Source organism: Sarcophilus harrisii, chromosome 4 (assembly GCF_902635505.1).
Source record: "Sarcophilus harrisii chromosome 4, mSarHar1.11, whole genome shotgun sequence".
In the NCBI taxonomy this organism is placed as follows: Eukaryota; Metazoa; Chordata; class Mammalia; order Dasyuromorphia; family Dasyuridae; genus Sarcophilus; species Sarcophilus harrisii.
The window spans coordinates 101803807-101824106 of record NC_045429.1 but is presented as its reverse complement, the minus strand read 5'-3'; the positions used below and the strand labels follow the sequence as shown (position 1 = coordinate 101824106).

At 34.7% G+C, this 20300-nt stretch overlaps 1 protein-coding gene across 3 annotated transcripts in view; it reads right to left on the bottom strand.

The window, feature by feature from the left end:
* Positions 1–19980, bottom strand: part of LOC105750613 (C4b-binding protein alpha chain-like) — a 71739-nt gene extending 51759 nt beyond the window's left edge. Inside the window, exons 1-3 of one of the 3 annotated variants that reach the window (XM_031937278.1) lie at positions 19705–19980; positions 18682–18873; positions 9517–9616 (exon numbers count right to left, since the gene is read on the bottom strand). In XM_031937278.1, coding sequence (XP_031793138.1) covers positions 9517–9616; positions 18682–18873; positions 19705–19807 — 395 coding nt within the window. In that variant the 5' untranslated portion in view covers positions 19808–19980. Of the gene's footprint in view, positions 1–9516; positions 9617–18681; positions 18874–19103; positions 19513–19567; positions 19685–19704 lie in introns of those variants that run through there. The other 2 variants (XM_031937279.1, XM_031937280.1) reach the window with 2 other exon arrangements.
* Positions 19981–20300: the final 320 nt, after the last annotated feature.

Below are 20300 nucleotides of genomic sequence, written 5' to 3'. Positions count from 1 at the left end.
TTGAAGGGTAAAGGAAAGGAAGAACAAAAACTACTATCTATATTCCAGGTATTATGGTAAGCACTTTTATAAATTTACAAATATTATCTCATTTGATCCTGACAACAACCCTTCAAGTTAATTATCTCCATTTTACAGATAAGGAAATTGAAGTTGAGAAGAGTTGACTTTTCTAGGATCACACAGCCAATAAGGGTCTAGCACTCTCTTATATTATCCAGTTTGCTTACTCACTACTTGCCTTTTCACAAACCAAAATTGTTTAGTGATCATTTATAAAAAAAATTGAGTTCCAAATTCTCTCCCTCACTCTTGTCTCTCATTTCCTTTCCTGAGAGGCATGCAATTAGATTTAAATTATACATATGAGGTCAAAACATATTTCCATATTAGCCATGTTGCAAAAGAAAACACATTAAAAATGAAACAATAAAAATAAAGTTTAAAAAATATGCTGCAATCTGCATTCAGTTCATCAGTTCTATCTCTGCAGATGGATAGCATTTTTCATCTTGGGCCATTTGGAACTATCTTGGATCATCTTTACCAGAGTAGCTAAATCTTTCACATTTGATCATTCTTTACAATATTGCTATTACCGTGTACAATGTTCTAGTGGTTCTAATTGTCATATAGTGAGTTCTTACCTCAAAAGCTGACTCTAGGTTTATCAAACACTTCATTATTATAGTTCTTAACTGCTGTATATTCTGTAATCAATTATTTCACTGATCCACAACTCTATTTTTTAGCCAGAAATGGAAATCTGGCTAAGATAATTTTAAATCTAGAACTGCTAGGCCATCTTTCTTAACTAATTTTTTTTTCCATTGATCCCCTTGATATTCTTGACCATTGTTGTTCCAGATGAATTTTATTACTATCTTTTCTAGTTTAATGATTAATTCTTTGGTATTTTGATTGATGTTGCACTGAATAAGTTAATTAAGAAGAATTGTCATTTTTATTATCTTGGCTCAGCCTAGACATGAGCAATTAATATTTTTTTCAATTATTTGAATTTGTCTTCATTTGGGTTTTATAATTGTGTTCACATAATTCTTGGCTTTGTCTTGTTAAGTGGAATCCCAAATATTTTATATTGTATGCAGTTATTTTAAGTGGAATTTTTCTTCCTATCTTTTCTTGCTGGTTTTTTTTTGATAGTATTATAAAAACTCTGATGATTTATATGTGAATGTTTTATATCCTGCAACTTTGTTAAAATTTATCTAGTTTTTTCCAGTTGATTTTCTAAATATATCATTATGCAAAGTGATAGAGTAAGTTTTGTTTACTCATTGCCTGTTTTTATTCCTTCAATTTCTTTTCTCTTGTCCTATTGCTATAGCTAGCATGTTTAGTATAATATTGAATAATTGGGGTTTTAGACAGAAACTACTTATTTTAATAAAGGTTCTATTGACTTTTATGCTTTTTAGTATTTTTCATGTGAATGCATATTATATTTTGTCCAAAGCTTTTTCTGCATCTGTAGACATAACCACATGACTTTTGTTGTTATTGTTATTGATATGATCAATTATGCTGGTAGTTTTCCTAATATTGAACCAGCTTTGCATTCCCAATATAAATGTTTGTAGCATATTTCTGTAATCTCCTTACTAGTATTTTATTTATATTTTTTGTTATCAATACTCATTTAAGGAAACTGATCTATAGTTTTCTTTTTCTGTTTTTGTTTTCCCTGATGTAGCTATCAAAATTATATTTCCGACATAAAAGGAATTTGGTTGGACTCCTTTGTTTATTTTTTCAAATAAGTTATATGGTATTGGGATTATTGTGGATCCATCTGATCCTAGGGATTTTTTCCTAGGGAGTTCACTGATTGCTTTTTCAATTTCTTTTTTTAAAATAGTTATTTAACTATTTTATTTTCTCTTCTATTAATATGTGAAGTTTATATTTTCATATTCATCCATTTTACATAGACTGTAAGGTTTACTGGGATATAATTGGGCAAAATAACTCCTAATAATTGCTTTAATTTCAACTACATTAAGTGGTACATTCATCCTTTTCATTTTTGATATGGGGAATTTGTTTTCTTTTTTTTTTTTTAAATCAAGTTAACTAATGATTATTTATTTTGTTGGTTTTTTCCCTCATAAAACAAGATCCTCATTTTATGTATCACTCCAATGTTTTTGTTGGGTTTTTTATCTCTTCTTTGATTGTTAGTATCTCCATTTTGATGTTCAAATTGGGAGTTTTAGTTTGCTCTTTTTATAGATTTTTTTTTTAAAAAATTGCATATTCGGTTTCATTAATTTGCCCTTCTTAAATTGGATTATCTGAAAAAAGAAAACCGAGGACAAAGTTACTATATATATACATATATATGTACATGTATAATTAGAATTGATATACTTACTATATATATACATATATGTACATATATGATTAGAATTGATATAACTTCATTTTTCTATGATGTCTTTTTAGCAAGATATAGTTTCCTTATGCATTCATTTTAATTAAGTCTATTTTTGCTTTTGCTTTGCTTGAGATCAGGATCACCATCCTGACTTTTTAAAAAATCTCAGCTAAGGCATAATAGATTTTGCTCCAGCTCCTTATTTTAACTCTGTGTGTGCCTCTTTTTCAAGATTGTTTCTTGTAAAGAACACATTGTTGGATTCTGGTATCTAATTCACTCTGCTGTTTCTGTTTTCTGAATGGGAGTTCACTTCATTCACATCTACAATCATGATTACTAATTGTATATTTCCCTCTATCCTATTTTCTTTTCTCTCTCTCTCTCTCTCTCTCTCTCTCTCTCTCTCTCTCTCTCTCTCGTCCTTCCTTTAAAGCCAATTTTGCTTCTGATCACTTCCTTCTTTTATCTGCCCTACATTTTATTGCTGCTTCCCTTACCCACTCCATTCCCATTGGATAAAATAGATTTCTATTACATGTGTGTGTTTGTATTTTCATTTTTGAACCAATTTAAATGTGTTTCAAGAATTGTGACAATGTCCCACCATTTTTACTCTCACTATAAAAGCACTTTCTTGTGAGCCCCATTTTTTCTTTCTCTTCCCCCTTCTCCCAGATCATCCATCTTCCTTGTCCAACATAATGGACTCACTCCTGTAACTTCTTTCTATCTAGAATCCTTCCAAGTGCTCTAAAAATGATAAAGTTCTTACAAGATAGATTATCACTTTCCTCATAGAAAGGAAAACAGTTTAACCTCATTGAGTTCCTTAAGATTTGTCATGTTTACCTTTTTATGCTTCTCTTGAGTAATGTTTATAAATGTCAAAATTTATATTCAGCTCTGATATTTTCATCAGGAATGCTTGAAAGTTATCTATTTCATTAACTATCTATTTTTTTCCTTGAAGGATTATATTCAATTATGCTGGCTAGGTTATTCTTGATTGTAATCCTAGTTCTTTTGCCTTCTAAAATATCATATTTGAAGTCTTCTGCTCCTTTAATGTGGTAGCTGCCAAATCTTGTATGATCCTGACTGTGGCTCCATAGTATATAAATGGTTTCCTTCCACTTGCTTAAAGTATTTTCTTTTTGACCTGGGAGCTCTGGAATTTTGCTATAATATTTCTGGGAATTTTTATTTTGGATTCTCTTTCAGGTGGCTGCTAGTGGATTCTTTCCATTTTTTATTTTGCTCTGTTTCTAGGATTTCAGGGCAGTTTTACACGATAATTTTTTGTAGTCCCATAATTCTTACATTATTTATTTTCCAGGATAATTTTCCAAGGAGACTTCACATTTTCATCTATTTTTTCATTCTTTTGGTTTTGTTTTACTGTTTCTTATGTCTTATGAGTCATTAGTTTGCACTTTCTCAATTCTATTTTTAGGAGTTTTTTTTCTTCAGTGAGTTTTTGTACCTTTTTCCTTTTATTTGCCCAAAGCTTCTTTTAAGGTATTATTTTTATCAGTGGGTTTTGTATCTCTTCCTTCACTTGGTCAATTCTGTTTTCTAAGGTTTTTTTTCTTGTGTATTTTTGGTGTCTCTTTCACCAAGGTGTTAGTTATCTTTTCAAAATTTTTTTGCTTTGTTTTAATTTCTTTACCCAACTTTTCCTTCATCACTTTCATTTGATTTTTAAGCAATTTTTAAAGCTCATCCAAGAATTCTTGTTGAGCTTGTGTCCACTTCACAATTTTGTGAGGCTTTGCTTATGGTTGTTTTGATTTTATTGTCTTCTGAGGTTTTGTCTTGATTTTCCCTGTTACCATAGTAGCTTTTAATGGTTGAGTTCTTTTTTTGTTGTTGTTTGATCATTTCCCCATTTTATTTTCTGATTTGGAACCTGATATTATTAGGCTCTGTTCTCAGCTTGTTCTCAAGCTTTAGACTTTTTCACACTGCTGTTCTCAGAGCTGGTTCTGGAGATCTAGAAATTTTCTATGTGTCCAAGGGGGTGTAATCTGGAGAGAGATGTAGTCTCTTGATCTGCACTGTGGTCCTTATCCAATAAGAGTCCTTGATCCCTTGAGATTGCAATTGATACTACTGTGTAGGGCTCCTCCTCTGTTGGAACTTGAAATAATACTGTGTGATACAGAAGTGATATTGTATCTCAGGGCTTCCACTTTCTCTTGACTAAAAGTGCTCTTTTCCTTTGAGTTATGATTTAGAAGTGAATATATGCAATCAAGTTGCCAAAGAGAGTCTGGTCCAGTGCTAGAGAAGTAATCCCTTGTGATTCTTTCTGATCAACTGCCAGGTACCCCTACCATCTCTGTCTTGAGAGTTCCTGTGTTTTTTTTTTTTTTTTTAAGTTCTGTAACTTTTCAGAGAAAGGAAGCCAGCTTGAACTAGGACCTTTGTTCTAGACCAAAACTTTTACAAGCTAATCTTATTCTTTCCAATTATACAGGTTACTTCCCACCATAGCTTTCCTATACCCACTGAAGAGAGGGGAAAGAGGGAGTTGAGACTCCAAGAAGTCATTTCTTGAACCTGTCACTATGAATACTGCTGGACCATACTTAGAAAATAGCTACCAAATTGCCCTTATTAGCCCTTTCTCTTCTTCCCACTTCCTACTTCTTTTCTCCATATAAATACTTCCCCCCCCCCAATTCTTTCCTGTGATTGTCTTATGTCATAATTAAGTCTTTTCACCATTCTGATCACCCTTTTTGATTGCTTGCTAAAAATAATCAATATCCTTCCTGAAATGTGATAATTAAAATTGAGCAAGATATTTTAGATAAAGTCTAAGGCAAAGAACAGCAGTTTTGATCCTGACCCTGACACTAGTTAGCTGTACATACCTGGGCAAATCACCTAATTTCTCTAGCTTATCTTCCTTATTTTTCTTTAAATGACAAAGTTTTTTAAATAAAAGAATTGATCTGTAAATCCTAAAGCACCGCAGAAATGTGAATTGTTACTATTATGAATTCCCTGGCAATGTACATTTTCAAAGTGAAGAGTATAAGCCATTTGAGGAGATCTGCACTTCAAGGATGGGTTGGGTGATGTGATCTCTGAAGCTTCTTCTAGCTTGAGGCATATACAAACCTTTACTTCAGTAGTAGGTCTGAGACCAGCATTACTGAACCCTATACCTGAGGCAGGGAAAAACAAGTTCAGTGATGCCAGGTGTGGAAGTAGGTATAGATGGAATGGAAATGAATGAAAACATTTGACAACAGTTAAAAAAGAGGTTCTAAAACTTTTTAAAAGAACAACTTGATTTATTTCCTATTACAAATTCTTCCAACGAGGAAGTCTGTTTCCAAAGCATCATAGAAGGTATAATTCAGAACTATGTCCTGAGGACAACATTTCCCTGACATCAGAACATTATGAGAAGGTGCAAACTAGATCTCAGAAGAGGGAACTTATGCAAGTTTACCCTCTAAGATTTCCCTATGTTCTCAAGATGTAACCAGTGAAAATCAATGCAATTATGTCCTTTAAATGTAGGCCTTAAATATGTTCTGTATTCTCTAAAAACTATATTCAGTCACAAAGAACTAGAAATGAAATAGATACCCATTAATTGGGAGTAACAGCTAAACAAATTGTAATATGTGAATATAAAGTAATAATATTTTACTAATAGAAATTTTGAATATAAGTACTACAGAGAAACATAGGAACACACATAAACTGATAAAAATTAAATAAGCAAAAAATGAAAAACAATATAAACAATGACTACAATATAAATGCAATGAACAATAGAACAACTGACATTACAATGATTCATTTTCTTCCTCAAAAAAGAAATATGAAATTAAACTTCCCCTCTTTGTTTATAAAGGTACAGGACTACAGATAAAGAATAGTACACAATTTGTTATATGCACTGTTCTTTATCTGTGGTCCTATACCTTTATAAACAAAGAGGGGAAGTTTATTTTTTGTTAGTTTTGCTGAACTGTTTTATTTTCTTTTAATTTTAATTGTATATAAGAGATGACTCTCTCATGGGATGAGAGCAGTGGTGAGTTGGGATGGGGAGAGAAAATATTGCAAAATATTTTTGACATAAAAACACAGTATCAACAACAACAGCAACATGAATCATAATATGAAATCATTCTGAACAGTTAAAATTGATGAAATGTATAATAATCAAGTGAGATAATTAGCTTGATCACAACAACAAAGTACTCTGGGCTGCCCTAATGTAAATGAAAATGTCCATTAACCTATTCCTTCACAGTAAAGGAAGGTTTTATAAAATTGTTAATGAAACAATCTTTAGAGGATTAGCTCGCCTTAGAGCTTTCCATATGTCCACCGACACAAACCGAAACCATGCCTCAGTGTAAATAGGACTTGGGACAAAATAGGGGTCCTCCTGATTCAACCAGAGATAACCGAAAAAAGACCATAGGAATTTAACCTGTGTAAAGTGTCAATACCTCCAGGCTAGCTCTGCAGAAACAGCAAGCAGGAAGCCCTGAAGCTAACTGGGTTCACAAATAGCTCAGCCCACACCAAAAAATCTTTCATCTCTCTAACACCCTAGAGAGTTTGGTGTTTAAGGCCAAGAAAACTGAGGAAATCTCTGCTGATTAGAAATGCCAGACCCAGCTGTGCTGCAGAGATGTGGACCTGGATAAGAAGAGACCAGCACACCCCTGGCTAATACAAAAGCTTTGGGGCAGGAACACTGCTGGCTATGGGTACTTGCAGGAGCTGAAGTAAAGCAGAGGCACCATTTCCCCCTCCCAGGATTGGAGGTACTTACACTAATAGTTCTCATTTTAAAAAATGAACAGGAAAAGAACAAAGAATCTTATCATAGATACTCACTAGGGGAATAGGGAAGACTGGGGGTTTCATCTTCAGAGGAAGACATTGAAGTAAAAAATGCGTCTTTTTCTCCAAAAGAGTATTGTTAAAAGGCTATCTGCCCATTTATAGAAAAACTTAAAAAAGACTTAAAATCATATAAAAAAAAAACACCCAAGAAAAACAAGAAGATTATTTAAAAAGTTAACCAACTAGAAAAGGAGAGCCAAAGTCTTAAAGAAGAAAATAATTCTTTGGAAATTGGAATTGGGCAAGGGGAAGCCACTGAAACCATAAGAGATGAAGAAGTAACAAAACAAAACATAAACAATGAAAAAATAGAAGAGAATATGAAACATCTAACATATATGGAGAATAGATCAAAAAGAGAAAACACAAGAATAATTGAACTGCCTGAAAGCTGTGAAGAACCTTGAACAATAATGCAAGAAATAATCAAAGAAAATTGTCCTGGAATGGTCGAACAAGAGGAGAAAGTCTTAACAGAATAAATCCATTCATTGCTACCTCAAAGAAATTCTACAAGGAAAACACATGGGAATATTATTGCTAAATTTTGAAACCCCTAGATGAAAGAGAAAATTCTACAAGAAACAATAACCACAACCAATTCAAATATTATGGAGCTAAAATTAGAATAATCTAGATTTATCAGCAGCAACAATAAAAGACTGCAGATCCTGTAATACTATTTGACAACAATCAAAAGAACTAGGTCTGTGACCAAAAATACTGTATCCAACAAAACAAAGCATAATACCAAACACGAAAAAAATAAACATTCAGTGAATTCACAAATTTTCAGGGTTTTGTCTTAATCAAACCTGAACTCAATAGGAAAAAAAGCCGATACCAAAGACTAATCTCAAGGCACTCAACAAAGATAAATTATTTAATGTTTTATACATGGAAATATAAACCATAGTGTTAGGATAGTTCAAAAGAAAGATTGGCACAGAGTTGAATATGATATGACTATAAAAAGTAAAACAGTCCAGGAAAAGGTAGTAATTATGCTGCATGAAAGAGGTGTAGAGGAAGAACTGACACAAAGGCATTAGAAGGGGAAGGAGGGCTGGTAGTTCTGAAAACAAACTCACATTAGGAATGGATTAAATAGGGAGCAAAACACATACACACCATGAAGGGTATAGCACCCTCCAAAATCTATAAAGAAATAAAAGGGAGGGAATAGGATAAGGTGGGATATAGAAGGGTGTGTAGATTTATGGCAATGGGACAAGGTGTGCAGATTAATAAGAAAAGAATAAAGAAGGAGAGAAAGAAATAAAGAAGGAATAGCATAGGATAATGTGGGGATATAGATGGTATAGTTTAATAGGAGTGGGATAAAGAGGGAGGGAGAGGATGAAGAGAGAAGGTAAGGGCAGCATCTATGGGTGGGAGAGATTAAGTAACAGCAAGGCAAGTTAAGGAATAGAACTAAAGTAAAAGAGTTAGCAGAGATAATAACAAGAGATATACATAAATGCTATAACAAGGATAAGGAGTAGAATTTCTTAGGGAAAAAGAGTAGGGCTAGTAATCATTGACCTCAGACAAAGTCAAACTTAAAAATTTATTCAAGAGAGAAATCTACATTATATGTTAGCCATATTAATCTTGTTTTTGATGCATGTCTACAGATGTGTAAAGGTACATATATGTTTGTGGATGCATGTTGGTATGTATATAGATATAGATATATATATGTACATATATAGGTTTATATACATACCTACATGCATATATACATGCATTTATAGAAATATACCTATTGTTAACTATAGCTTGTTTGGGAGAAGTGGGGTGATGAAAGGGGGGTAAATAAAGTAAAAACTGCACATAAGCTACAAGGAAACAAAGAAAAGTTAAGACAGTCATAAATACACTCTCTTCTATTATTACATATGCTTTCTTGAAATGGAAATTTTTTTGTTACATATTTTTAATCCTCCCTGATATTCTGGTTGGGCACATGACAATGTTTTTTTTTTTTTAATCTTCTTTTTCTGTCTTTTTCTACTTTGTTTTTTCTTATTTTGTATTCAGTTTTAAATGAATAAATTTTTTTAAAAATAAGAAAAAAGAAAAAAAGAATACAAAATTAAAATTTTTTTTAAAAAAGGAAAAATCCTCTGTAGCTATAGGCTATACAAAATTTAAATAAAAATTTCAATCTTATTTTGGTTCTTCAATCACTTATTAATGATACATGAAAGTTAGCAACTCACCCTTCATCACAACTAAATGAAATGGTTGATCCAAATACAATGTCCTCATTGAAATTAATATGACCATTGACTAGTTCTCCAAGGTTAGGGCATCGTTTTTCTAGGAAAAAATAAAGTTAGAATCAGTGTTCATTTTATATAATATGAAATACATAGTCTTTAAATCAGGACCATAATTATATTGAAATATTTGGGAGCACTGGAATCCAACTGAAAATTCTTCCCCATGCCTGTCAATTAGGAAATGGCTGAACAAGTTGTGTTATATGAATATAACACAATACTACAGTGTAATAAGAAATGATGTGCAGGAAGATTTCAGAAAAGCATGGAAAGACATATAAACTGATGCCAAGTGAAATAAGCAGAACCAAGAAAACATTGTACCTATATCAGCAATATTGTAATGTTTAGTAATGGATGACTTAGCTCTTTTCAGCATTACAATGATCTGAGACAGGTACAGAGGACCCATGATAGAAAAAGGTTTCCACATCCAGATTAAGAACTGATGGTCTCTGAATGCAGATTGAAGCCTACTTTTTCCAATTCCCCCCCATGTTTTTCTTTTCTTTTTGATCTGTTTTTCTACAACTATGACTAATATGGAAATGTTTTACATAATTACACATTTATTACCTACACCAGATTTTACCTACCATTTGAGGTAAAGGGAGGAAAGGAGGGAGAAAAACCTGGAACTTTAAATCTTATTGAAGTGAATGCTAATATTTGTCTTGACATATAATTTAAAAAATAAAATGTTATTAAAAATTTCTTCCCCAACTGAAATATTTCTTGATTATTTAATGATTTAATGTTTGTTGACTATTAATAATAAATAATTAAGATTATTTAAATATTTATTAAGAATTTGTCTGTTAAAGCTCAATTCAAATGCTACCTTTTCCATGAAACCTTGTTTAATCTTTCCTCCTTGTTTTAATTCTATCAGGGCACTTTGTTATTCCTTATTGTATGTGGTATATAGAATAACTATTTGTGCTGATGTCTTATTGAGTTACTAAGTTAAAATCAGTATAAGTACAGAAGCTGTGTGTTATTTAAATTTCAGATTTGCTTTAGCACTTAGAAAAGTTGGTATTCAATAAGTACTTATTATTTATAATGTACACAAGACATAACACTACATAGTGGATGGGAACTCAATAGGTGAAGATGGGGAACAAGGGTATTCTAGTTCTAAGGCGGTTGAGAGGAGAGACCCTGATCAATGAGTTTCTCAACTTAATTTTATGAAATTATAAAAATAAAAATCAAACTCTGAAGGATTTAATCTTTTTATACCCTGGAACATCTTTGCCTTTTTATTTCCCTTCTTGCTCATTTTGATTGATGGTTGCCATTACATATAGGTCATGAATCTCCTCTATGTTGTGGACCATCATTTATCAGCTACGATACTGCTCTAGGGCTACCTTCTGTTCTTCTTTTTTCTGCTTTTGGAACTATAATCAAATAAATTCTCTCATTGTTCCTAGAAAGAGTTGGTCATATCTCTTCTTCTATAGCTTTATTTATCATCTCAATGACTCAATATCTTCTTTCTTGACCACCATTCACCTATATATGTTATCTCTCTCATATAAGCTCCTTGAGGACAGAGATTATTTTTGCTTTTGCATTTGTATCCCTTTCACTTAGCACAATGTATAGCACATCGTAAATGTTAATAAATGCTATTTCATAGATTTAAATGAATAATTTTCCATAAAAGTGTGGGCATGCCTACTGGAGCTTTGCTGAGAGGACAGTGGGAGTAGAATAGACTCTTATTAAAGGAGTTAAACCTCCCCATGACCTATAAAATGTGTTAAGACAAGCTCATTGTCTTCTGAATTTCTTTCTGTCTCTTCTCTGTCTCTGCCTTTCTGTCTCTTTCCCTTCCTGTATTCAGAAAATAGGCCATTAAGCAAAACAAGCCCATGTGATCAATTATCTAGTCCCTTCCCCACAGGAACTAGAAATGGTTCCCTAGAGACAGATAGGAATCCTCTGTATTTAAAAGTAATATGAGAAGACAAATTGAGAGGAATTTATCTTATTCAAGAAATGGGGAGAACTGAGGGCACTATTTATATTTCTAGCAGAAATTCATGACAGAAGTAGACATATGCATGCCTTTTTATCTTGTTCATAAACAATCTCTGTGAACCCCAAACTTCTTTGGGAAAAAAGTTTTGAATTCCCTCTATACCCCGAATCCTCAATCTAGCCTTTTAGTCAAAGAAGGGAGATTTATTGGGCAATATTACTTTGGGATTGACTTTTTAGATTTGTTTATGGGCCTCTGTGTGTACTTTGCATCTGCATTTTCTATGCAGTGAAATAAAGGCTGTTCTATTTATATATACTGCTACCTTGACAGCTTGTATGGGAACTAGGACCCTGTTATCCACATTTAGGAAAACTTGAGAAACAAGCTAAATGTAGGTTGCATTTAGATATTTCTTCTATGATCAGACCAGTTCATGTGAGTTCAGGGCTTACAGATGTTCTGTGTCATCAGTAATATGGTCATAAAGAAGAGGGTTTACATAGACTTACAGAGCTAGGAAAACACAAAGTACATCTGATAGTGGGGGTGGGAGAACAGGAGTGGAAAGGCAAAGAATTTGACTAGCTTAGACTATATGGAAGAAAATAATATGAGCTAATGTTGGAAAGGTTGTATAAAACTAGATTGTTTGGGTCCTTGAATGTTGAAAAAAAGGAATATGAACTTTACTTGGTAGGTGATAAGGAGCCACTGAATATTTTTAAGCAGAGACATGATATAACTAGGAAAATGGGAGAAGTTATATCTTGTTTGTTTTGTTTTGTTTTTGAAAGTGACATAAGGCATAGTTTGGAAAGGGGAGAGACTAGATATTCTATTATATAGACAAGTCTGGGAATAGTGGTGTATAATTGCAATCTCTGCTATTGATAAGACTGAGGCTAGTGGGATTGATGTTATTAGGGAATTCTGAACTGTGGGAGGCTGAGCTGATCCACACAAAGTATCCCCACAAAGACATACACAATCTATTTCTATCTACATATCTATATATATATATCTATATATATATATATATATATATATATTACACACACATATATAGCAAAACATCTATATCTACAGATATGGAAGTATTTTATTTTTATATATATCTAGACATTTATCTATGTATCTAGACAGATATATATATATAAATAAATGTATTTAGTTTTATATATATATAAAACTAAATATATATTTTTTATATATCTATGACTGTTTGTCTGTCTTCTACCTTTGTAAAAAGAAAGAGATTTTGGTCTAAGAATGGTCAGGGCTAGAAATACATATTTGAGAGTCATCTCGAAAGAGATTGCAATGAAAACTTTAATGAAAGAGATTACAAAGTTAGGAAATGCAGAGGGAAAGGGAGACAACAGATAAGTCTGAGGGAACACTTAATATTTTTAAGCACAATAATGTTTTTATGACAGTCTTTTATTTAATTTTCTTCCTACTGAATCATGGTGTTTTGGGGCTACCTAGCATTTCTTGGGCAGGTGTATTTTTTTTTTTTTTTGATGCTGTCTTTCTTATGCATTGCTGTCATTCCAAATATCTCCCGCCCTTTGTTGGGATCTTTACAAACTGTTATGGGCCAGAAGAAACAAGGTACTAAGTGGAACTGAGAAACAATGCTTGTGTTCACAACTGTACTCACTGGAGTTCACATGTTTGGGAGATTTCAGGATTTAGTATGAGATATTCGAATTCACACCTCCCTTAAAGCTCTCAGGGCCAGAGAGCACTCTGGGAGAAACCCTCTCTCTCAGAAGAATATAAGATATTATATATTATATAATAATATAATATAAGATATATATATATAATATAAGATATATATATTCCTATATAAGAAACAGACAGAAGCTCTCTTGGGGAGTTGAGCTGAAAACGCTGAGAGAAGAGTTCAGCTGAATTAGATTGAAGGGAGCATCGGTCAGTTCAGCACAAGTCCTCTCTCTGAGGCAAGAGAGATTCATTGCATCTTCCACCTTCGTGCTGGCTGGAGGCTGAAGAAAGCAGAGGCAGAAGCAAAGGACAAAGCTGCAAGAGCTCTTAGAACCAAGCAGAAAGATAGGCCTTTAAGAAAACTAACCGGTCTATATTGGAGACAATAAAAGATCTGAACTTTTAACACCTGGATGTATTTGGAGTGATTAACTGAAACTAAGACTGCCTCCAGAAAATCTCCCCAAGAAGCCCTCTCCCAGAGAGAACCTTTATTATTTTAAAGAAGAAAAAAACACTACATTTTGGCACCTTGAATGTGGGACTGACAGGCCCCTCAGTGGATTTCAATGGAAAAGCCTCCAATCCTGATTTCAGTGGAAAAGCCTCTGATCCTGAATTCAGTGGAAAAGTCTTTAACAAAGAAATTTTGTTAAAAGAGTTAAAGTAGGATTTCAGCTAAGATGGGACAGATATTTAGAAAACAGCCTGTTTCTGTTCAAGGAAAATGTTTAGAGAGCATTGTCAAAGTTATGGAAAGCCAAGGTTTGATTATAATTTTGGAGCAGATCACTGAACTTTTAGAAACTGTTAAGTACACATGTCCTTGGTTCTCTATGGAAAAAGAATTGGATTTAGACGAGTGGAAATTAATAGGAGAAAACCTGGGTGAATACTACAGATCTAATTCAAACTGGATGCAGTGGACATTAGAAAGAGAAGATCTTTTTTATAATAAAAATGGACCTGACTCAATTTCCAAAGACATAATTAATACATACAATTGAATACAACTGTCTATAAGAAGTTATTTAAGTGTTAGAATGAAGAAAAAGAAAGAGTAGCAAGGAGAGGTGCCAACTAAACTAGGTGAAAAGCAGCAAGAATCAGATAAGAATGGAGTTAAGTACAATTCTGAGTGTGATAATTCACAGCAGGAAGAATTAGATCATTCCACATCTCATGACCCTCCCCTCTCAATTAACCCTTCATGGGTGGAGGAAGAAGGGGAAGGGAGAGAGGCAGAAACAAAGTCAGCTTCTGTAAAGCAGAATATGACAAGATTAGAAGAGGCATTAATTAAGGCAAAAAATGAAGGAGAAGATATATCTGATTTTATAAATGCATATCCTGTGATTGAAAAGCTTGACTCTTCAGGTCAAAAAGAGAGACAATACACTCCTTTTAATTTGGAAAAAATTAAAGATTTGAAAAAGGCTTGCACTCTTTATGGGGCTACATCCTCTTAGGTTAAGCTGTTACTAGATAATTTGTCTTATGAAATCTTAACCCCCAATGATTGGAAATCCATAGCAAAGATATGTTTACAACTGGGACAAAATTTGTTGTGGCTTTCGGAGTTTCATGAATTATGTAAGATTCAAACCCAATGCAATAGGCAAACAGGAGCTATTGGACAAATCACTTTTGCCCAACTAGCTGGTGAAGGTCAGTATGCAGAGAATTCAGAACAGATTTATTATCCCATAACAGTGTATGAGCAAATTTCTAAGGCTGCAATAAAAGCTTGGAATTCTCTCCCACAGAAAGATGGAAGTAAAGCTTTCACGAAAATAGAGCAAGGTCCCAATGAACCTTTTGTAGATTTTGTGGGACGTTTGCAAACACCTGTAATAACCATTGGAGATAATGCTGCCACAGAAATAATGACTAGACATCTGGCTAAGGAAAATGCCAATGAGATTTGCAAAAGAATTATATGGGGATTAGACAAAGATGCTCCTCTAAAGGAGATCATAAGATGCTGTGCCACAGTGGGCACAAATGCTTATTATGCCCAGACTATAATGAAGACCCTGGAAGACAGGGTCCCTCTTGGCAAGGGACTTCTAGAGAAACTCGTAGATGTTTTCAGTGTGGGAAAGTTGGACATTTGAGAGCCCAATGCAGATACAGAGATAGAGTGAGAGGACAGGGTGAGAGAATAAAACCCAAAACCCCATGTCCAAAATGCAACCAAAGCTTTCACTGGGCCTCTGAATGTAGATTGACCCAGAGAAATGAGAGACCAGGCCCAGCTCCAAGGTATCAATCAAAGGAGAGGTGGGGCATGATGGTAGCTGAGGTTACAGCCAGAGAGTCTTTAGAAATTCAGGACTCTGATGTCATCAACCAACAGAAAAGCAATCAGGATTACAGTTGGGGAGGATATAGGCCTTTTAACGCAACAGGGCAGTGCCTTGTGCAAACAGCTAAGCATTGTTTCTCAGTTCCACTTAGTTCCTTGTTTCAAGTTGAGTTAACACTAGGATTCCAACAGCCCTTAAAGAATCTTCTTTTGGAACAAAGAAGTAGATAAACAAAACAAACTAGCACATTGTTTTGCCTGTCAGTGTATGGCTCACTCTATACTGAAGGAAATAGCTGTATAGATTTCATAATGAGTTCTCGAAATCAAGGTCATGGTAATGTTCTCTGATCATGTTAAATATGAAAGCTAATGAATGCATGGAAAATCATTTATTAATTGTTTACTTATTTGGTGCCAAACACTGTGCTCAGCAATAGAGCTACAAATACAAAATTGAGATAGTCTTTGTCCTCAATAATAAGGAAATATAAGATATTTCCAGTAGTAGTATATCATTAGGTCAAAGGTTACAAACATTTTTGTCATTTTCCCAGAATAATAAACTTTTGTATTGGACGTTTTTTTTAAAGTGGCAGACAAAGAACATTTGTATAAGAAACATTGATATCAATGTCAGAAGAAACACACATCTTCAAACAAAAATGTTAAAGGGAAACAAAGACTTGTTCTGAGGACCTGGGAGAAAACCTCATCAAATAAATATCCTGAAAGGATCTGTTTGAAAATAGAGACCTGACTGATTTTAGGATGTTACCAGAGTATTGCTCATTTACATATGACTGCTTTCAGAATTTTAAAGGTTATATTTGAGAAATTATAAATCAAATAAGGGACCGCTGATATGGAATCATACCTGACAGAAAGATAAGCTTTTTGAGTTTCATAAATCAAATGTAGGGTATTACTTTTGAGAAGACCTTGACTTGAGGTATTAAAAATTATGTGAGACAGGCAACAGTCAGATAAAGATGGGAAGTTGGAGAGGATGTTGAGTGTAGAAATAGGAAACAGAAAGACACACAAGTCAACAGGAGGAGCTGTTTTCAAGGGACAGAATGAAGAAGTTGACAAGCAGGTTTCTGGGGCTGTTTTACTGGGAATTATGCTATCTGAAAGAGCAGAATCAACTTGTTGAGAGCTGACTGGCTGGAGAAAGGTCAAATCAACTGAGAAGTCAGGAGTACTAGGGATTCTAGAGAAGTAGCTATTGAAACATTAAAGTAGCAGACCCAGGAATCAAAGGGAAGCAAAAATGGGAGATGGAGTGATGGAATAAATTGATGTCAAAGCCAAATATTAAAGGGATCATTAAACCATAATAAGGATCTATGTAAACTGTATACTGACTTAGAAAACCATGTATCAACATTATTTATGTTCTATTGTATTTTTTACTTACATTGTTAAATATTTGCCAATTATATTTTAACCTGGTTCTGCAATTCTTGAACTGCAACACAAAGGGCCTTGTGTTTGAAATCTCTGGATTAAGGAACTGCAGGTCACATTCAACAAACATTTAGTAAATCCTTATTTACATACAAAGAAAAAGCAAAACTGCCATCTTCAAATTGCAAAGAACTAAGAATAGAATTAGTATTAGTAAAAGAGAGAGAAAAGTGAAAAGCTGGAAATATATGGTCAGAGAATACAATGTGAAGGTGTCAGCTTTTGGAGATGTTAGAATTCTAAGAGTCAGTGAACTCTAAAATATGGCCAACTAATGATTAATTGAAATATGGCTTTAAAAAGATGAATTTTCTAATGATCAGATTGTTAGAAGGATTATCCTTTTTATATGCCCCCATTAACTATTTCTGGAGGCCACTGAGGACATATTTATTACAAATGGCCATAATTAGTACCTTTTTGCTACAAATTGCAGTTATATTAAAATCTAGTATCTATTACTTTTTTCCTACTAAAATAATCTTGTATGTACACAAACGGTAATTTAGGACTTGCTAATTCATCATTCATACCCTCATCTAATCATAGGATAGATCACATGTCTAGAGCTAGAAGAAGCCATTTCATCCAGTTCCCTCATGTTATAGAGGAGGAGAGTGAGGTCTTTAAAGTTTAAGTGACTATTTGAACTGAAGTCCTTTGACTCAGAGCTCAGTACCTTTTCTACTAGATTACACTGGGTCATCTTCTTTTCTCTCATTATACTCTTTTTCTTGTCAATGTCATCAACTTCCATGTTCAATTATAATCTCTATGCTGATGACTCTTAAACCTGTATATTCAGCCATAAGCTCTATCCTGAGCTTCACCAACAACCTGTTGGAAATTTCTATCTAAATGACCTATAAATATTTCCAACTTAACATGATGAAAACAGGGCTTATTTTTTTCCCCTCTAAACCCCACCCCTCTTCCAAATATCCTTATTTCTGTTGAAAACTCCACTATCTTTCCAGTTCACCGGTTCACAACCTCAGAATCATCAGTAACTCATTCAGTAACCTCATTTTCCCAGCCAATAAGTTACAAAGTTCTGTCCATGAAATCTCTATAATGCCTCTCATTCTGTCTATTTTTATGTAATCATGCCAGATCCCTTTTCACAATTAGCTCAGAATTCTCAGATTCTTTAAACATTCAATTTAGGGGATCCTAGAGAAGCCTTTCCTGATTTTTTCCTGATTTCTCTCTTCATCTTCTGATGTTCCTATATTTCCTTAACTGTATTAAGTGCTCTATCTCTCCAGAAGATTGCCAAGTTATTTTGTATCCCCCAGAACTTGCATGTAAAGAAAGTACTTAATGTTTGTTGAATTTAATTGAAGTTTTGTTCCAATTTTCTGGCAAAAATCAGTAAATTCTGACACACAATATATTTTTTAAAAATAGCTGTCATGTTTCATCCAGGAAATCTGCCTTAATTCACCTATTCACTAAAAAATAAATTAATTTCTCACTTTAAATAAAACCAAAGGGTTTAAATGCAAGAACAGAGAGAGGAAAAGCTCCTTTTGAAAATTAATTAAAAAGGGCAGCAAAGCAAAAAGATAAAAGTTTTAAGCATACTAACTTTCACAAAATGCAGTTGCCTTGGACCATGTTCCATCTGGAAGGCAAGTAAGTGTAGGTGAGAAATAACGGTTTCTATTATAACCTGGTCGACAAGTATATGTCACCGTGGCACCCTCAGGAAAGTTTTTCTGGTCTGCAGACTCCTTTGTCATCTCAGCAAATGGTAATCTTTCTGGGATACCACAAGTACCTACATAGAGAGAAACAAAAAGAAATACTGGAATATACACCTACAAACAAAAACGATTGGCAGGTCATACAGAATACAGAAAAAATCCCCATTGAGGGGCATCCCAGACTTCACCAACTCACATTAATAAACCTTTGAATCATTAGATGATGAGGAGGACAATACAGCCTCATCCAGAAGAGCATCTGCATTACTAGGAGACCTACCCATATTCCTGCCATGATTCATACCTCATCAAAGAATGAGTCATTCTTTCACCCTTTTGGCAAGGTATGCGGATGATCCTTTAGTTTCTGAAGAAACTCTCCTAACCTATAGCAAATCTGACCTTTGTATTGCACACTCCCAAAGTGGGAAATGTCACATTTGAAAATAAAGTTGCAACTAGCTCCTTACCAAATAATCAGATATCTCAACTTAAACCTGCTACTGCCCCATGACTAACAAAGATAGATAATAGTTTCCTGCCCTCCCCCCTCTCCCCCGGGCCCTTCGAGCGAGGTCCTCAGGAGGAATTGGGATGATTTGTTTTTTATTGGTGGTATTTGGCTGGTTGGTTTCCATGATCCTTTAATTCCTTTAGTTTCTGCTAGGGAAGCCACCGGGAGTCCAGAAGAAGATCAGAATCATGTTTTTCATCCTCCTTCATTGGGGGGGGGGGGGGGGGGGGGGGGGGAGAGAAGGGGGAGAGAACCTCTCTGCTGCCATGACAACGGATCTTTTTCCCCAGCTCCAGTCTCGGTCCTTTTCTATTTTGCTGTCTTTTTCTTTCACTTCGAAGCCCGCTCGTCCCTCCTCCTTCCTCCCTCTTTCTTATTCTACCACACTCACCGAGCGCTGGGGGCAGGTTCATCAGTGACGACAGCAGCAGTAGTGATGATGAAGGGCGGAGTAGCCCCAACGCTGAAATCACCCTCCGTGGCCCCGGGCTCATGATAAGTCCCGGCTGAGTTGCACCTTGGGATGTTCCTAAGAGCGGGATGAAGAGCGGTGCGGGGAGGGAGAAGGTTTACGCTGCTTAGCTTCGCTTCCACCGGAAAAGTCTTTTGTTCTTGTCCCGGCCCTGAGAGCCACTCGGCTTTGAGGTTCAGTTCACAAACGTCACATTTGCCTCTAGTCCAAAGCCCCAGCTGACACCAGCCTGTGGGAGCGGGGCAAAATACTGCTCCGCCCCTTGCTTGCCAAGGTCTCCCGCTGCAGCTCTCCAAAGTCGCAGCAGTGAGAGGCATCTGCAGTCCTCCGGGATCTCCGCCTGCCCTTCCATCTAGTCTAGAAACCACCTCCTGCGCCCAGACACTCCCTTCTGAACCAGGCTCGTTAAGTGCCATCTAAGACCATCTCCCGGCTCTATCTTGATAGCACAGATCATTGATCTGCACCCTATCTCTTCAATTAGACGTGGTTTTTTTTGTATTTGGCCTTTCTTC